Source organism: Dendrobates tinctorius, unplaced genomic scaffold, assembly GCF_039654945.1.
Source record: "Dendrobates tinctorius isolate UK_male_01 unplaced genomic scaffold, ASM3965494v1 ptg000164l, whole genome shotgun sequence".
NCBI classification, from domain to species: domain Eukaryota; kingdom Metazoa; phylum Chordata; class Amphibia; order Anura; family Dendrobatidae; genus Dendrobates; species Dendrobates tinctorius.
The window spans coordinates 4418966-4437356 of record NW_027361831.1 but is presented as its reverse complement, the minus strand read 5'-3'; the positions used below and the strand labels follow the sequence as shown (position 1 = coordinate 4437356).

The 18391-nt window shown below is 45.0% G+C and overlaps 1 protein-coding gene across 1 annotated transcript in view; it reads left to right on the top strand.

Annotated features, from left to right (window-relative positions):
- The window catches only part of LOC141052993 (uncharacterized), a 136821-nt gene extending 118720 nt beyond the window's left edge, over window positions 1-18101 (top strand). The window contains 1 exon segment of the mRNA XM_073550316.1: window positions 13750-18101. Within this exon segment, the coding sequence (XP_073406417.1) occupies window positions 13750-14849 (1100 nt within the window). The 3' untranslated portion in view covers window positions 14850-18101.
- Window positions 18102-18391: the final 290 nt, after the last annotated feature.

Genomic DNA, 18391 nt, shown 5'->3' with positions numbered 1-18391 from the left:
ACTTATTTGCTCCTCACCCAACCGCCTCCAAGACTTCTCCCGAATAGCCCCCATCCTCTGGAATTCCCTGCCCCAACACGTCCGGCTATCAACCACACTCGGATCCTTCAGACAGAACTTGAAAACCCACCTATTCAGGAAAGCGTACAGCATGCAATGATCCCCGCTGCCTCCTCACCACTACTGGCGCTACCGCCTCACCATCACTGGAACTGCTGCAACCCCCCAACCTCCTGTCTCTTTCCCCACGATCCTGTAGCATGCAAGCCCGAAAGGGCAGGGTCCTCTCTCCCCTCTATATCAGTCTGTGATTGTTAGTTTGTTTACTGTAAGTGATATCTGTAATTTGTATGTAACCCCTTCTCATGTACTGCACCATGGAACCAATGGTGCTTTATAAATAAATAATAATAATACCACATACAAGGAACAAATACCGCCACACCATGACCAGACCACATATTACCACCACATAGTGACCGAATAATACCATATACAGGGGATAAATACAGTCACATCATAACCAGACCACATAGTAACTGAATAATACCACATCCAAGGTAGAAATACCTCCAGATCACATATTACCACCACATAGTGACTGAGTACGACAATAATGATAAAAACCACAGTACTAATAACCCTAATATTATCATTGGGGCCATTATACACCTGAGCTATGTATATAGTGTATAGGTAATGCAGTAATCACTAGTGACATTATACACAGGAACTCTGTATATAGCATAGAGTATATAGTATCAATGTACAGGTAATACCGTGGATCACCAGTGATATTATACACAGGAGCTCTGTATATAGTGTATAGTGTACAGGTAATACTGTGATCACCAGTGACCATTATATACAGGAGCTCTGTATATAGTGTCAGCCTACAGATAATACAGTGATTGTGATCACCAGTGCCATTATACATATGAGCTCTGAATATAATGTACAGGTAATTCAGTGACTATCAGTGACATAGGAGCTCTGTACATAGTATACAGTGTATAGTGTAAGTGTATAAGTAAGACACTGACTCGGCAGTGAGGTCTGTACTTGAAGTACTTCATCTTCACTTGACTTTTTCTTTCAGTGCAGACCACCATCAATTCTTCCAGTCAGGACTCATCTCTGCAGAAAATTAGGCAGTTATCTAGAGCTAATTGCTTCCAGAGCACATTCCCCACTTTTTTCCCCAACTTCTACTCTAGGTCATATGAAGAAAAAAGAGACGTAGTTCTGCCCTGCACAGAAACACAATTCCCCTTTTGTTCCCCCCGCATGGAAGACAGTAGCTTCATAAGTAAATTAGATTGCAGCAGTAATAATGTTACCTGGTTGGCCCCTACCGTAATTATGTCCCCACTTGCCACCATAAACCAAACAGTAATTATGTCACCCCTTTATTTAATAATGTGTCATCATGTGCCCCTTTATTTAATGTCCCCATTCTGGACCCCAATGTTCACTTTAATAAGGTACCCATCCTGGGCCCCTTTCAGTAATAATGTCCCCATCCTGGGCCCCTTTATTCAATGTCCCTATCTCAGGCCCATTTTTGTCGCCCCGTCATGGGCCCCTTTATCCACTTTAATAATGTCCCCATTCTGGGCCCTTACGTGAGCCCCTATGTCCACTACCTTTTCCAATCAGAGAGGGGGGATTCGCCTCAATTTCCTGTGCTCCCCGGCGTCTTCTTGTGGTTTCATATTCGGCGTGGTGGTTAAATTGGATTGCAGCTGTGACAGGGTTCTTTACTCTGTGACAGAACGTGCGCTGATGTCACAATGCAGTAACAATGAAAGGCCACCGGCCCATCAAAGACTGCAGGAGTCAGCGTGCGGCCTCTGATGGGCTGGCAGCTATTAAACATAACTGATATGTGATGTCGATGCACGGTCTGTCACAGAGCACAGTGCCCTGTCACAGAGCACAGTGCCCTGTCACAGAGCACAGTGCCCTGTCACAGCTGCAGCAGGCATTAATCTTGATGTGCGTTGTCACCAGAGCCAGCTCTAGGTTTTCGTTGACCTCGGGTGAAAGAGTTTCAGCCCCTTTAACATATACCACGATTCCTGATGCATAGATAAGAAATACAGATATAGTACAATATAAGGGCACCACATAGTCCTCAATACAGTGTATGGGTACCACATAGTCCTCCATACAGTATATGGGCAACACATAGTCCTCCATATAGTATATGGGCAACACATAGTCCTCCCTACAGTATATGGCCACCATATAGTCCTACAATACAGTATTATGGGCCCCTTATATGGCTCTATACAGTGTAAGGAGCCCCATATAATGCTCCATACAGTATAATGGCCCTATATAATTATCCATACAGTATAATGGCCAGAAAAATGCTCCATACAGAATAATGGCTCCATATAATGCTTCATACCGTATAATGGTTCCATATAATGCTCCATACAGTATAATGGCCCCATATAATGCTTCATAAAGTATAATGGGCCTCATTTGTTCCATACGGTATAGTATGCCCCATATATTGCTCCATACAGTCTAGTGGCACCATATATTGCTCTATGCAGAATAATCACCCCATAGTGCTTCATACAGTATAATGGGCCCCATATATTGCCCCATACAGTTTAGAATGAGCCCCATATATTGCTCCATACAGTATATAATGGGTCCCATATAATACTCCTGAATACAGTATATAATGGTCACCATATAATGCTCTATACAGTATAGTGGGCCCCACACTGTTATCCATACAGTATAGTGGCCCCATATATTGCTCCATGCAGAATAATGGCCCCACATAGTGCTTCATGCAGTATAATGACCCCATATAATGCTCCATAAAGTATAATAATAATAATTTGCTATAGCGCGAACATATTCCGCAGCACTTTACATTTTTGAGTGGACTTGTACAGACAATAGACTTTAAGCATAACAATAAACACATAGATTGTAAGCTTGCAAGCAGGGCCCTCATTCCTCTTGGTATCTGTTGATGTATGAGGAAATAGGGGAGACACAAAAGTTAGAAGCTAACAATTGCTTTTATTGTTCTGACCAGCCATAATGTTGCAAATCGTCATCACGCCATTTGCCCTGACGTTGCAGAGTCAACGCTAGCACCAGGCTCCCCCGACTCACGGGCCTAGTCATGGCAGCGGGTCAGCATGCGCTCCTGCACTTTTAAAGGGCCTGCTGCCTCCTTCTCTCTCTGGGGCACACCTGACATTTCACCGGTGTCCCAGGGACCCTTTTTCGGGAATATTTGTTGTACGACTTTTCCACAATAATATCTCTTTTCTTAGGAGGAAATATGATATTTATGTCATCAGTCTCCAAATACCAGAACATTTGCTATTTTTTGTGGTTGCCATGGTAAGAATCGACGCCCAGCGATCACATAGCGAGATACTGATGTAACGTTTATCCATCTGGTTGAGACGGTCGCTGTTGACCACAGCATCCAAGGAGTTAAACAACCCGTGCAATTGGCATAATGTAACAGTATGTGACAGTGAGAAAACGGCCTCCGCATCATGCTGTACAGTAACGGCAAAGATCAGGAGGAGAAGAAAGGGATCTTCCAACAATGGAGAAATAATAAATGCAAAATCTTCACGTCACATCTCCTCATCTGTTTCCTCTTATTTTCCCCAGTTATTGTGTTATTACACAGGATCTTTATGATGTGACATCGTCATCTTCTTCCCATTCAGGTCTCTACAATATCGGATCCTCTAAGTGAATAGCTTCTATATAACAGAATTTTCCTTATTGATCCATCAAGGATGGATATGGACAGGGACAAGATGGCCGAGAGGATATTACAACTCACCCTAGAGATCCTCTTCCGGCTTACTGGAGAGGTGAGAGATTCTGATGATGTCACATTACAGCATTCTTATCTATGGGAATAACAGAAGGACAGAACTGGAGAGGTGAGGACTCTGGAAATGTCTGTAGTGAGATTTATTAATGTGTCTCTCCATAACCAGGATTACACAGTAGTGAAGAAGATCTCTAATGAGCGCTGTCAGGCCCCTGTGTCTGAGGGATGGGGAAGATCCCTGAGTCTCATTACTGGGCCTCCACCCCACCCCCTGATACATGAGGACATCAATGACCAGAAGATTCTAGAACTCACCTGCAAGATGATTGAGCTGCTGACCGGAGAGGTGACACTGCTGGGAATGCTGGAACATTATACAGTAATGGTATGAAGGTATCGGGGGATGACGGTATCATTGTATGTGTCAGGTTCCTATAAGGTGTCATGATGTCGCCATCTATTTCTCCATGGAGGAGTGGAAGTATTTAGAAGGACACAAAGATCTGTACAAGGACTTCATGATGGAGGTTCCCCAGCCCCTCACATCACCAGGTAATAGACAGGACTAAATACATACGGCCTATAATTATCTGTATGTAAAGAATGAATTCAGTCCCTGTATTTGTTTCCTCCAGATCTCTCCAGTAAGAGGACAACACCAGAGAGATGTCCCCGTCCTCTTCTCCCAAGGGACTGTAAACAAGAAAATCTTGATGTTCCTCAGGATCATCAGGTAGATGGAGAGAAGGTGTCATGAGATCTCCCCCATGATGTGTAGACAGCTGTGATGTTCTTGTATTCAGTCTCGTTTTATCCCCCCAAATTACACACTGAAGGGCCATTTTATTAGAAACATTTTGTTAATAATTTATCTTTTCAGTTATTCTGAATCATTTCAAGCGACTTTTGCAATATTTATTTCAGGGTAACGATATGAGCAAAATTACTATAGAGCCATGTGTGATGGATGATGTGCGATGTAAAGAGGAAACCTATAACTGTAAAGAGGAGATTCCTACATATGACTATCCAGGTGAGTAATAACCATAAAATGCAGAGAAGTCACATCAGGGTAATTACTATACAAAAAGGGTTCAACTCCGTACAAACTCCAGGGTTTTGGGACTTTTTTGAAAGCAATAGCTTTATAGCAGTTTCTGTTAGAAACAAATGGATTCACTTCAAATAAGTTCACAATAAGCAACAGAAAAACCCACTATACTTATGCCTTGATATGTCTCTGTGTGTGGTTGATGACTCTTCATGAATTTCATGATTTTTTCGATCCTAATGAATGAAAATTACTGTAGAATCTCTCCTGAAACGAGGAGCACTAATACTTTTTCTACCTTTCTAGTCAGGACTTATAGGAGCTCCAATGGTCCATCATAAATTAATGTAACTCCATTTTAGTTGACATGGTTGAAAAATTCTCTCTAAATGTCTAATATGTCATAAAGAAAGCTTGTGCTTCTGGAGACACGCACACTGTAAATGTTTAAGTGGTTTCTTGCTGTTACTACAATGCTTAACATCTGGACGCTAACAGTGTTCTGGCAAACTGCAGGACTCAGGCCGAGAGGGACATTTGGCTAAGTTTGAAAGCACAAATTTTGCTGGACTGGATCATTGAAGCCATGTTGCTTTTCAAGAGTCCTCCATCTATTTTATTTATTTATTATGCTTTGCTTATATAGCTCTATTGCATTCCACAGTCTTTCCATACATTGTTATTGCTGTCCCTAATGGGGCTCACAACCTAAATTTCCTGTCAGTATGTGTGTGGGGAGAAACTGGAGAACCCGGAGTAAACCCATGCAAACACGGGGAGAACATGCAAACTTCTTGCAGATGCTATCGTACTGCTCTTCCAAGAGTCCTCCATTTTCTAATCATGTGGAAACCCTGTATTTTTCTCCTTAGCCTCATTGGGGGACACAGGACTGTAGTGTATGCTACTGCCGCCAGGAGACTGACACTAAGTGAATGAATAAAAGTTAGCTCCTCCTCCGCAGTATACACCCTCGCCTCGATTGCAGGCGAAACCAGTTCTTGCTTAGTGTCCTAGGAGGCACACACATCTGGTCTTTTTCCAGACTCTTTTCATTTTTTCTGTTTTTCCCATGAACATGAGACAGGGGCGACAGACCCTATTGAAAGGGTCCGATCTCCCCAAACCAACAACGGGCGAGCATGTGTGAGTGTCGCCTCCACGTATCCTCTCCCTCGACGTAGGACATGATGCCGTCTCGCCCTGACCACCTGACCACTAGGGTATTGAAACCCTAGGCTGTACAGAGGCACAGGTAGTCCGTGCGGCCTCCCACTGCACCACCAATGCAAGGACTGTGGTAGTAGAAAGAGGCGGACGGTCCCTATCCTCGTCCCTTGGAGGGAGGATGGAGTTAGGGTGCCTGCACCGTCCTTGATTTTTTGATGAAACCCCCCTTCCCCCCCCTAACCTGAGGAACAGCTGAAGCTCCAGGGGTGAGGCGCGGAAGGAGGTGGGCTGGGAGGGCTCCTGAGACCTCCAGGGTCAGCACATTGTGGATCCCTGGGCTGCATCACGGGTTCGGGCTCCAGCATGTGCCCCCACAGCTGTAGCGCTCGAGTTCATGTCCTGCCCAGGCCTCTGTTTCTCGCGGTCCCACCCCCGTGTCCGAGCGGGTGCCGTAAATTTAGTCCCCGGATTCTGCCGGTACTAGGTCGTGGGTGGAAGTCCCGCTCCCGTGATGCGTGTACTTCAGGCGGACCCGCCCCCGGAGTCTCGGGCGGGCGCCAAAAAATTTAGGCCGCAGGCAGAAGCTCCGCCCATATGACATCACCAGTGGTGCCTCTTCCGGCAGGACCGCCCACACGCCTGAAAAAAGGTGCAGCTGTTCGGCAGGCTGGACACCTAAGGGGATCCAGGACTGGGAACACAGGACTGGGGTAAGTGCTACCCCTGAAGGAGGAAGGCCACCCTCTGTGTTTTGCCAGAGGCTAAGCAGTAGCCCCCCCCCTGCAGACATCACCTAAGCAGGGGCTACCAGTTCCAGAAAGGCTAAGACGCACATGTTTCTGTATACTGCGTGCACCTCCTGTCGGTCCACCTTCCAATCTGTGAGGCCTGCGAGTCCGAACGTGCCCAGGAGCCTTCCCCTGCGACCGAGTCCAGTGTTCCTAGCCCCCCCGGAATGGGTTCTGTCTCTGTCGCAGTCCATTGCATCGCTTACGAGAGCAATCGAGGCCCTTTGACCCCCAGATAGGGGCAGGGATAGCAGCTCGCCTGTCTTAGAGGGGTCCTCCACCTCACAGGAGCCTCCGGCCTGCAGGGGCCGCTCTCTCACTAGGCAGACGCGGGTGAAACGAACCCACACAGCGTCTCCCGGTCCGTCCGGTGCCTTGGCATCCGTGAGCTCTGCCTCTCTCTCCCTCGCCAGTAGTCGATAACAAGCAAAGCTCAGATTACGACTCGAATGAGCTCCTTGACTTAGTTACTCCGGGTTACCAGGAAACAGTAAACAGCCTTATCGAGGCCATCAACCAGACCCTGGGGATTGACAATGAATCCACCCTGGCCTCAGGGCACAAGGTGTCATTTAAGCGGGTCAAGCGGCCTCATAGAATATTTGCAGCTCACCCAGAGTTTGACGACATAGTACAACGACACAGGGAATGGCCGGACAGGCGTTTCTCAGGCTAGAAAGCGCTCGAGGCAAGATACCCGTTTGCCCTTGATCTCCGTAAAAGGTGGGCGGAATCCCCGGCGGTAGATCCACCCGTGTCGCGCTTGGCCTCTAAAACCCTGTTGTCCATACCTAATGGTTCCTCTATCAAGGATCCCACCGACCGTCTCATAGAGACCCTGGCTCGCTCAGTATTTGAGGCGTCGGGTTCAGCACTCTCTCCCTCGTTCGCAGCAACTTGGGTAGCTAAGGCCGTGGGTTCTTGGTCTAAATCATTAAACAGAGCCTTGCAGGGTATGGACCTGCCTGCAGAGGTAGCAGATATTGCTAATCAGATTGCGTTGGCCGCAGACTATTTGATTAATGCATCTTTGGAGGCACTTACAGTTAGGTCCATATATATTTGGACAGAGACAACATTTTTCTAATTTTGGTTCTAGACATTACCACAATGAATTTTAAACAAAACAGTTCAGATGCAGTTGAAGTTCAGACTTCTTTCAGCTTTCATTTGAGGGTATCCACATTAAAATTGGATGAAGGGTTTAGGAGTTTCAGCTCCTTAACATGTGCCACCCTGTTTTTAAAGGGACCAAAAGTAATTGGACAGTTGACTCCAAGGCTATTTCATGGACAAATGTGGGCAATCCCTTCGTTATGTCATTCTCAGTTAAGCAGATAAAAGGCCTGGACTTGATTTAAGGTGTGGTGCTTGCATTTGGAAGGTTTTGCTGTGAAGGAAACATGCGGTCAAAGGAGCTCTCCATGCAGGTGAAAGAAGCCATCCATAAGCAGCAAAAACAGAAAAAAACAATCCTAGAAATTGCTACAACATTAGGAGTGGCAAAATCTACAGTTTGGTACATCCCGAGAAAGAAAGAATGCACTGGTGAACTCATCAATGCAAAAAGACCTGGGCGCCCACGGAAGACAACAGTGGTGGATGATCGCAGAATAATCTCCACGATGAAGAGAAACCCCTTCACAACAGCCAACCAAGTGAACAACACTCTCCAGGAGGTATGCGTATCAATATCCAAATCTACCATAAAGAGAAGACTGCATGAAAGTAAATACAGAGGGTTCACTGCATGGTGCAAGCCACTCATAAGCATCAAAAATAAAAAGGCTAGACTGGACTTTGTTAAAAAAAATCTAAAAAAGCCAGCACAGTTCTGGAAGAACATTCTTTGGACAGATGAAACCAAGATCAACCTCTACCAGAATGATGGAAAGAGAAAAGTATCGCGAAGGCGTGGTACAGCTCATGATCCAAAGCATACTACATCATCTGTGAAACATGGCGGAGGCAGTGTGATGGCTTGGGCATGGATGGCTGCCAGTGGCACTCGGTCTCTAGTGTTTATTGATGATGTGACACAGGACAGAAGCAGCCGAATTAATTCTGAGGTATTCAGAGCCATACTGTGTGCTCAGATCCAGCCAAATGCAGCCAAACTGATTGGTCGTCGTTTCATACTACAGATGGACAATGACCCAAAACATATAGCCAAAGGAATCCAGGAGTTTATTAAAGCAAAGAAGTGGAATATTCTTGAATGGCCAAGTCAGTCACCTGATCTCAACCCAATTGAGCATGCATTTCACTTGTTAAAGACTAAACTTCAGACAGGCCCACAAGCAAACAGCAACTGAAAACCACCGCAGTTAAGGCCTGGCAGAGCATAAAAAATGTGGAGAAACAGCGTCTGGTGATGTCCATGAGATCAAGGCTTCAGGCAGTCATTGCCAACAAAGAGTTTTCAACCAAGTACTAGAAATGAACATTTTAGTTACAATTATTTAATCTGTCCAATTACTTTTGTTCCCTTTAAAAACAGGGTGGCACATGTTAAGGAGCTGAAACTCCTAAACCCTTCATCCAATTTTAATGTGGATACCCTCAAATGAAAGCTGAAAGTCTGAACTTCAACTGCATCTGAATTGTTTTGTTTAAAATTCATTGTGGTAATGTCTAGAACCAAAATTAGAAAAATGTCTCTGTCCAAATATATATGGACCTAACTGTAGCTGTGCAGCACTCGCTGCCGCAAATGCAATTTCTATTAGAAGGGCTGTGGTTGAGAACTTGGCATCAACCTCCAAGAAGTCCTTAACTTCTTTATCTTATCAGAGCGGCCGCCTTTTCGGTGAGAAGTTGAGAAGTTAGACCAGCTTATCTCTGACTCCACAGGGGGAAAGAGCAGTTTTCTCCCTCAACAAAGGGTTAAACAGCCTTTTCGTCACCAGCTTCAGACACGGTTTCAGTCCTTTCGCAACCCCGGGTGGGCTTCAGCAACCAACTCCGCCGTTGCAGGTCGCCCCAACCAGGACAGGGATCGTCAGGTCTCATATAGAGCCAACCCATTTTGGAGAATGCGATCCCAACCGCCCAGATAAAGGGGACCTAGGTCCCAAAGATCTTCAGCCAAATGACTCGAGGCAAGTTCCTGGCTCTCCGTCGTTCTAGACACATGGGTAGGGGAGCTGGTATCCTCGGGGTACAAATCAGACTTTGTCAAACAGCCCCAAGACGATTTTTTCTTTCTTGTCCTCCCAAAATGGAATCCTGGGCACAGGCCTTGTTCAAGGTCATCGAATTGCTCCGGCAAAACGGTGTTGTCATCCCCGTACCGGAAAACAAAAGATGTCAGGGGTTCTATTCCAACCTGTTCACGATCCCCAAAAAGGATGGGACTGTCAGGCCCATTCTGGCCGTAAAGCTTCTGAACAGATTTGTCAGGGTCAGACATTTCCGGATGGAGTCTCCGCTCGGTTGTAGCTGCCATAGAACAGGGAGAATATTTGGCCTCTATCGACATCCAAGACGCGTACCTGCACATCCCCATTTTCCCTACATATCAGAAATTTCTACACTTCGCTATCAACGACCTACACTTTCAGTTCGCAGCTCTTCCCTTCGGGCTAGCTACCGCCCCCAGAGTGTTCACAAATGTCATGGCCATCCTGCACTCCCGGGGCATAGTCGTCTTGCCTTATTTGGACGACCTCTTGATCAAGGCCCCTTCATATCGAGCCTGCGAGGAGAGTGTCAACATAACACTAGATACTCTTCCCCGCTTAGGGTGGTTGGTCAACCTGAAGAAATCATTCCCGGTCCCAGCTCAGATGATTTCCTTTTTAGGGATGATCTTCGACACCTCCCGGGGGTTGGTAATTCTCCCTCGAGACAAGGCCCTATCTCCTCGGCAGGGAGTCCAGGTACTTCGCCAGCCAGTCCCTCATACCATTCGTTTTTGCATGAGGGTCTTAGGGAAGATGGCAGCAATGGTAGCAATTCCATTTGCCCAACTCCATCTTGGCCCCCTGCAGCACGCCCTCTTGGCATCGTGGGACAAGAACCCGTTTACACTCGACCACCAGTGCCGGTTGTCCGTGCAGGTCAGACAGGCACTTGGGTGGTGGACAGTTCCTCCCTTCAGGGGAAACCCTTTCCCCCGGACCATTGGTTGGTGGTCACAACCAACTCCAGTCTCCTCGGCTGGGGAGCGGTTTTTCGCCATCACGCGACCCAGGGACGGTGGTCTCTGCAGGAGGCACGCCTCCCGATCAACTTGCTATAGATACGAGCGATCCGGCTGGCTTTGCAACGTTTTCATCATCTTCTAGCAGGCTGCCCCATCCGGATTCAATTGGACAGCGCCGTGGCTTTCATAAATCATCAGGGGGGCACCCGCAGCAGGGCTGCCATGCATGAGGTGAGGCACATCCTTCACTGGGCCGAGAGAACCACTCAGTGATCTCGGCAGTCCACATTCCGGCATAGAGAACTGGGCGGCAGACTTCCTCAGCCGGCAGGGTCTTGCGTCCGGAGACTGGTCACTACACTCCGAGGTCTTCCAGCAAATTTTCCGACGTTGGGGAACGCTGGATGTGGACCTGATGGCCTCCAGGCAATCGATGTGGATGCGTTGGTTCTGACATGGAACCAGTTTCGCCTCCCATACCTATTTCCCCCACTGCCGCTATTCCCGAGGGTCATCAAAAAGATCAAGGCAGAAGGGGTTCCAGTGATTCTGCTGGCCCCACATTGGCCTCGTCGGGCGTGGTACGCAGACCTGGTGCAGCTACTCACCGATGTTCCCTGGCGACTGCCAGAGCACCCAGACCTACTTTGCCAGGGCCCGATCTACCACCCGAACTCAGGGGCCCTGTGTTTGATGGCTTGGCCATTGAATCTTGGATTCTGACCCAGGCTGGGTTCGGACGCAATGTGGTTGCTACAATGGTTAGCGCCCGGAAGTCCGCCTCAGCACGTATTTACCACCACACCTGGAAGATTTTCTTCTCATGGTGTCGGGACCACGGTTGTTCTCAACAGAGATTCTCTATTCCCAACATTTTGGCGTTTCTCCAGTCTGGCTTAGACTCGGGTTTAGTTCCAAGTTCCCTCAGGAGACAGATATCTGCCTTATCCGTCCTGTTCCAGCTTAGAATTGCTACCAATTTGCAGGTAAAGACCTTCATCCACCCTCCTATGGGACCCCTCTGGACACCTTGGACCTTAACCTGGTCCTAAGCATTCTGCAGGAAGCTCCTTTCAAACCACTACAAAATGTCTCTTTGACATACCTTTCCTGGAAGGTGGTGTTCTCGTGGCAATAACATCAATCAGGCGGGTCTCGGAGCTGGCAGCTCTATCATTCCGAGCTCCGTTCCTGATGTTTCACAAGGATAAGGTGGTTCTCAGGCCAGCTCCCCCTTTTCTGCCAAAGGTCGTTTCCTCATTTCACATTAATGAGGACATTTTCTTGCCCTCCTTTTGCCCGGCACCGGTACACTGGGTGAAAAAAGCTCTTCATACGTTGAACCTGGTGAGAGCTCTCAGGCGGTATGTGTCACGGACGGGATCCTTTTGTCAGACAGACACGCTGTTCGGGCTCCCCGAGGGTCGCAGGAAAGGACTTGCTGCCTCAAGAGCGACCATAGCCAGGTGGATTCGGCTGACGGTCCAGGAATCCTACCGTATCAGAGGCGCAGCTGTTCCAGCAGGGATCAGAGCGCCCTCAACTCGAGCAGTGGGTGCCTCTTGGGCTCTTCGGCACCAGGCATCAGCAGAGCAGGTATGCAAGGCGGCAACCTGGGCCAGCCTGCACACGTTCTCCAAATATTACAATGTCTATACTCAGGCTTCAGCAGACGCAAGCCTGGGTAGAAGGATTCTCCAAGCAGCGGTGGCGCACCTTTAGACAGGAGGTGCGTGTAGCTTGGACTGGTGAGTCAACTTCCCACCCAGGAACTGCTTTACGACGTCCCACAGTCCTGTGTCCCCCAATGAGGCGAAGGAGAAACATGGATTTTTGTGATAACTCACCGTAAAATCCAATTCTCCGAGACACTTTGGGGGACACAGCACCCACCCTGCTAGCCAATTGGCTCCTTTTTGTTTATTAATAGGTATTTATGATACCAGGTGGGTGTTCTAGGCATTTTGTTACCTGCATTGAGGTTGATTTTGTCTTGTTGTGATCTCCTACTGCTTTTGCACCGAACTGGTTTCGCCTGCAATCGAGGCGAGGGTGTATACTGCGGAGGAGGAGCTAACCTTTTTTTCATTCACTTAGTGTCAGCCTCCTGACAGCAGTAGCATACACCACAGTCCTGTGTCCCCCAATGAGTGTCTCGGAGAAAAAGATTTTACGGTGAGTTATCACAAAAATCCATGTTTCCATTGACAGATGGTGAGTGTAGATGTAGTCTTTTTTAGGGGTGGGGTGGACTGGAAGTCTTTTATTGATATTTTATTCTACATAATACTTTTTGGAGGCTAATTATTGCAATATCTGCGAGGAAGAATAAACAAAGAGGTGGAGAGCTATATTATTCTACTGGTTTCTGCTCTGAGGTTTACTGTTAGATTGTGCATAGTTTTTGTCTTAGAAAATGGATTTAGATAAATAACATCAATATAAGTTTTTATGGATATTTTAAAATCTAATTCAGGATATTTGATTTAAAAATAATCTTTACTCTTGACAGATGACTGCGCCAGGAGATCAGAGGGACTACTGACATCTTCAGTTTTTAAATCTGATGACCTTAATATCACACAAGATATAACTGATGTTTATGCCACCATTCCAGAAATACCAACATCCTTTCACAGCCAAGATCCATCATTTGATAATTTTAAACAGGTCCAATATTTTGATTCATTTAGCCAAAAATTAGAGCTTCATAGACAAAAAAGAGTTCATGCAGGGGAGCAGTCATATTCATGTTCACAATGTGGTAAATGTTTTGTAAATAAGTCAAAACTTGTTACACATCAAAGGACTCACACAGGTGTGAAACCTTTTTCATGTTCAGAATGTGAGCAATCTTTTGCATATAGATCAAAGCTTGTTACACATCAAAGAAGTCACACAGGGGAGAAACCTTTTTCATGTTCAGAATGTGAGCAATCTTTTGCATCTAGATCAAAGCTTGTTACACATCAGAGAAGTCACACAGGGGAGAAGCCATTTTCATGTTCAGAATGTGAGCAATCTTTTGCAGATAAATCAAATCTTATTACACATCAGAGAAGTCACACAGGGGAGAAGCCTTTTTCATGTTCAGAATGTGAGCGATCTTTTGCATCTAGATCAAAGCTTGTTACACATCAGAGAAATCACACAGGGGAGAAACCTTTTTCATGTTCAGAATGTGGGAAATGTTTTGCATCTAGATCAAAGCTTGTTACACATCAGAGAAATCATACAGGGGTGAAACCTTTTTCATGTTTAGAATGTGCGCAATCATTTGCAGATAAATCAAATCTTATTACACATCAGAGAAGTCACTCAGGGGAGAAGCCATATTCATGTTCAGAATGTGGGAAATGTTTTGCACAGAAATCACATCTTTTTACACATCAGAGAACTCACACAGGGGAGAAGCCATTTTCGTGTTCAGAATGTGATAAATCTTTTGCAGATAAATCAAATCTTGTTGTACATCAGAGAAGTCACACAGGGGAGAAACCATATTCATGTTCAAAATGTGGGAAATGTTTTACATATAAATCACATTTTATTAAACATCAGAGATTTCACACAGGGGAGAAGCCATTTTCATGTTCACAATGTGTGAAATATTTTGCAGATAAATCAAATCTTGCGGCACATGAAAAAACTCATACTGGGGATAAGTCATTTTCATGTTCAGAATGTGGAAAATGTTTTACACGTAAATCACAACTTTTAGCACATTGGAGAACTCACACAGGGGAGAAAAGATTTTCATGTTCAGATTGTGGGAAATATTATGCCAACAAAAGGAGTCTCACTAAACATCAAATATCTCACAAAGAGAGACGTCCTTCTCATACCTACAAAGTATGAAATATTTTACTCCAAAATCACATTTTGTTGACCAAAGGAAAACTCACACAGAGAGAAACCGTGTATTTTTTACAAACTGTACAAGAAAATACGTAGCAGAGAGTCAAACCAAATCAGAGAAGTCACATAGGGGAGAAGCCATTTTCATGTTCAGAATGTGAGAAATATTTAACCAATAAAAGTAGTCTTACTAAACATCAAATATCTCACAAAGGGAGAAGTCATTCTCATACCTAAGTGGTAAATATATAACTCAAATCATATTTTGTTCACAGAATCATAGAATGTTAGAGTTGGAAGGCACCTCAGTGGTCATCGTGTCCAACCCCCTGCTAAATGCAGGATTCACTAAACCATCTCAGACAGATGTCTGTCCAGCCTCTCTATTTGAAGCCTTCCGTTGAAGGAGAACTTGCCTCCTCTCGGGCAACTTGTTCCACTCATTGATCACCCTCACTGTCAAAAAGTTTTTTCTAATATCTAATTAGTATCTTCTTATCAGTTTAATTCCATTGCTTCTCGTGTTTCCATGTGCAAATGAGTATATTAATGATCTCTCTACACTGCTGTCACTTCAGATATTTGTAGACAGCTATTAAGTCTCCTCTTAGCCTTCTTTTTTGCAAGCATTCCCAGATCCTTTAACCTTTCCTCATAGGGCATACTTTATAGTTCGCATACCATCCTGGTAGCTTTTCTCGAGCTTGCTCCAGTTTTTCATTGTCTTTTTTTAACCCCTTTCCGATGTCAGGCGTAATAGTACGCCGACACCGGACTCCCTCTGTTTGATGTGGGCTCCGGCGGTGAGCCCACATCTTTCCTAGGACATGTCAGCTGTTTTGAACAATTGATATGTGCCCGCAATGTCTGCGAGTGGAATCGTGATCCACCCCCGGCTATTAACCTGTCAAATGTTGACAGCGGCATTTAACAAGCGCTTCTGACCTTTGGGCCGTAAACACGCCCACCTTTTACCCTGTTACATGATCGTGGGTCACCGGTTCGTTGGCATGACAACGAGAGGTCTCATGGAGATCTCAATGGTTGTCAGTGCCGGTTTGCTGTGAGCGCCACCCAGTGGTCGGCGCTCATAGCAAGTGAGTAAATCTGCTATATAGAGGCGATTTGATCATCACCTCTATGTAGCACAGCCAATTGGGTTGTGGCAGCTTCTAGTCTCCCATGGAGACTATTGAAGCATACCAAGAGGAAAAAAAATGTTTTTGATATAAAAAAATAAAAGATTAAATCACACCCCCCTTTGCCATTCAAAATAAAACAAAAAAAAAATCAAACATACTTATTTAGTATCACCGTGTTCAGAATTGCCCGATCTATCAATACAAAAAGGATTAACCTGATCGCTTAACGGCGTAGCGAGAAAAAAGTAAAAACGCCAGAATTGCAGTTTTTTGGTTGCAGCAACATTGCATTAAAATGCAATAATGGGCGATCAAAAGATCATATCTGCACCAAAATGGTAACATTAAAACAACAGCTCAATGCGCAAAAACTAAGCCCTTACCCAACCCGAGATCACTAAAAAAAATGGACACTCTACGTGTATCAGAAAATGGCGCATTTTTTTTTTTCACTAAGTTTGGCATTTTTAATCACCACTTAGATAAAAAAGGACATAGACAAGTTTGGTGTCTTTCAACTCGCAATGACCTGGAGAATCATAATGGCAGGTCAGTTTTAGCATTTAGTGAACCTAGTAAAAAGGCCATTTAAAAAAGGTCATTATGATTTAAAAAGCGAAAACACAGTAGTTTGACAATTAATTTAACTTTTCTTTACCACAGTGATAAGCATGTTCATATTAAAATATTATTTACATACATGATCAATTCCTTCTTTGTAGGAACATCTGGTGTGATCCATTACAATTAAAATAGGATGTCTTACTCTCCCCATCTCCATAATCTCAATCCATAATTCTGGGGTAAGATTATATAAACAGAGACCACTGTACAAAAGTATTAGGGCTACAGCAACATCACATATTTTATACAGAGTAATGGCTGCTTCGAACACTTTTGACCTTGCTTCTGAATTTGGGCTCCCTCTGGTGGTTGCTGCTGGTAATGGAGCTGGTCTGGCTGACATAAGGCAATCACCTGAGGAGGATGATTGGAGGTCAGGTGTTAGACTGGAGAGATTTAAGTGAGCAACCTTCCTTCAGTTGTTGCTGGTGAATTGGTTTTCTTCCTGAGCATTTTGGAAGTCTGCTTGCCTCCTGCTTTGTCCTGCATCTTTCAGATAAGTTATTTGTCTGCTTGAATCTTTTTGCATTTGATCCATTTTTTGCTTTTCTCTGATTTCTGCTTTGCTGGTGTGAGTTCAGCCTTGTTCCCTGCTGGGACCTGTGCTGGACTCTGTTCCATATGCCACAGCTCATGTCAGTCTTTTCAGTGTTTCTAATCCCCTGTTATATCAGTATCTTTTGTTTTGCGTCCAGTTCACACCAGAGTTCTGATTTAGTGGGGGAGAGGTCGTGTGGCCTCAGTATTTTTGTACTCAGTATCCTTTCCTGTATTGTTCTATCTAGACAGTTTGGGCCCCATCATTTGCTTACTTTATTTGCTTACTCTATTTTCTGCCTGTGTTTTGTGCCTCATCTTGTCTCACCGGAAATATATGTTCAGGGGCTATCTATTACTTTGGGGTTCTACTCCGGGGCAGTTTAGCTTTCCCCTTTCTCTCGTTAGGCTTAGTTAATTCTTTGGCTGTGCCGAGGCGTCAATGGGATCGTAGGTACGTCCCACGGCTAAGTCTAGTTGTGTTGTCAGTTTAGGGGTCTGCAATCCGCTAAGTTACCAACCTCTCTGGTTATCTGGTTGCCTAGCCTATTCCCCTGCTATCCTCCATGGTTACCTAATCATAATAAATGGCGCTATCTCCATAGTTCTTTATACATGTAGATCAGTCTCCTATTCAGGTAGTTTCTATTATTCTGAAATGCTCTTTATATGAAGAAGATCAGTGTCTCTTTATACCGAGTAGAGAAGCTCCAAGGACTAAGAGCCCATCTTGTACTAACATGCTGGAGGCCAGGCCTGGAGTATCCACCCATGGTGTCCGTAGTCTCTCATTTTTGGTTCTAGCATTTTTTTTTAGAATAAATCATTTTATCATTCAGTCCTGTAGTAATGACTTTGTTAATCATGTTTTGTGGGAGGGTTCGTCTAAATCCATCTAAATGTTATAAATTTATGTGCAAGAAACAATAAACGTCCTACCGCAGTTTTACCGTGTGTGTCCAGTGTCCGTTCTTCTACATACCCTAATAAAAACCTTGTAGTTTCCAGCCAAACATGCCGAGTATGATTATACAATTGTAATAATTTTACTCCATAAAAAATCTACTCTGAGCAACGAAGGTGTGTTGTACCTGAATATATTGACAAAAATTAAATTCCTCCTCAAGGGAAAGGGTAGGACAACCACAGCACAGACAAATGTCTGTAGCTAGTCAGAGGCTGTCCACACACCCTGATCGCCTACTAAATAGAAGAAGATGTTATCAAGGGGATGGCTGT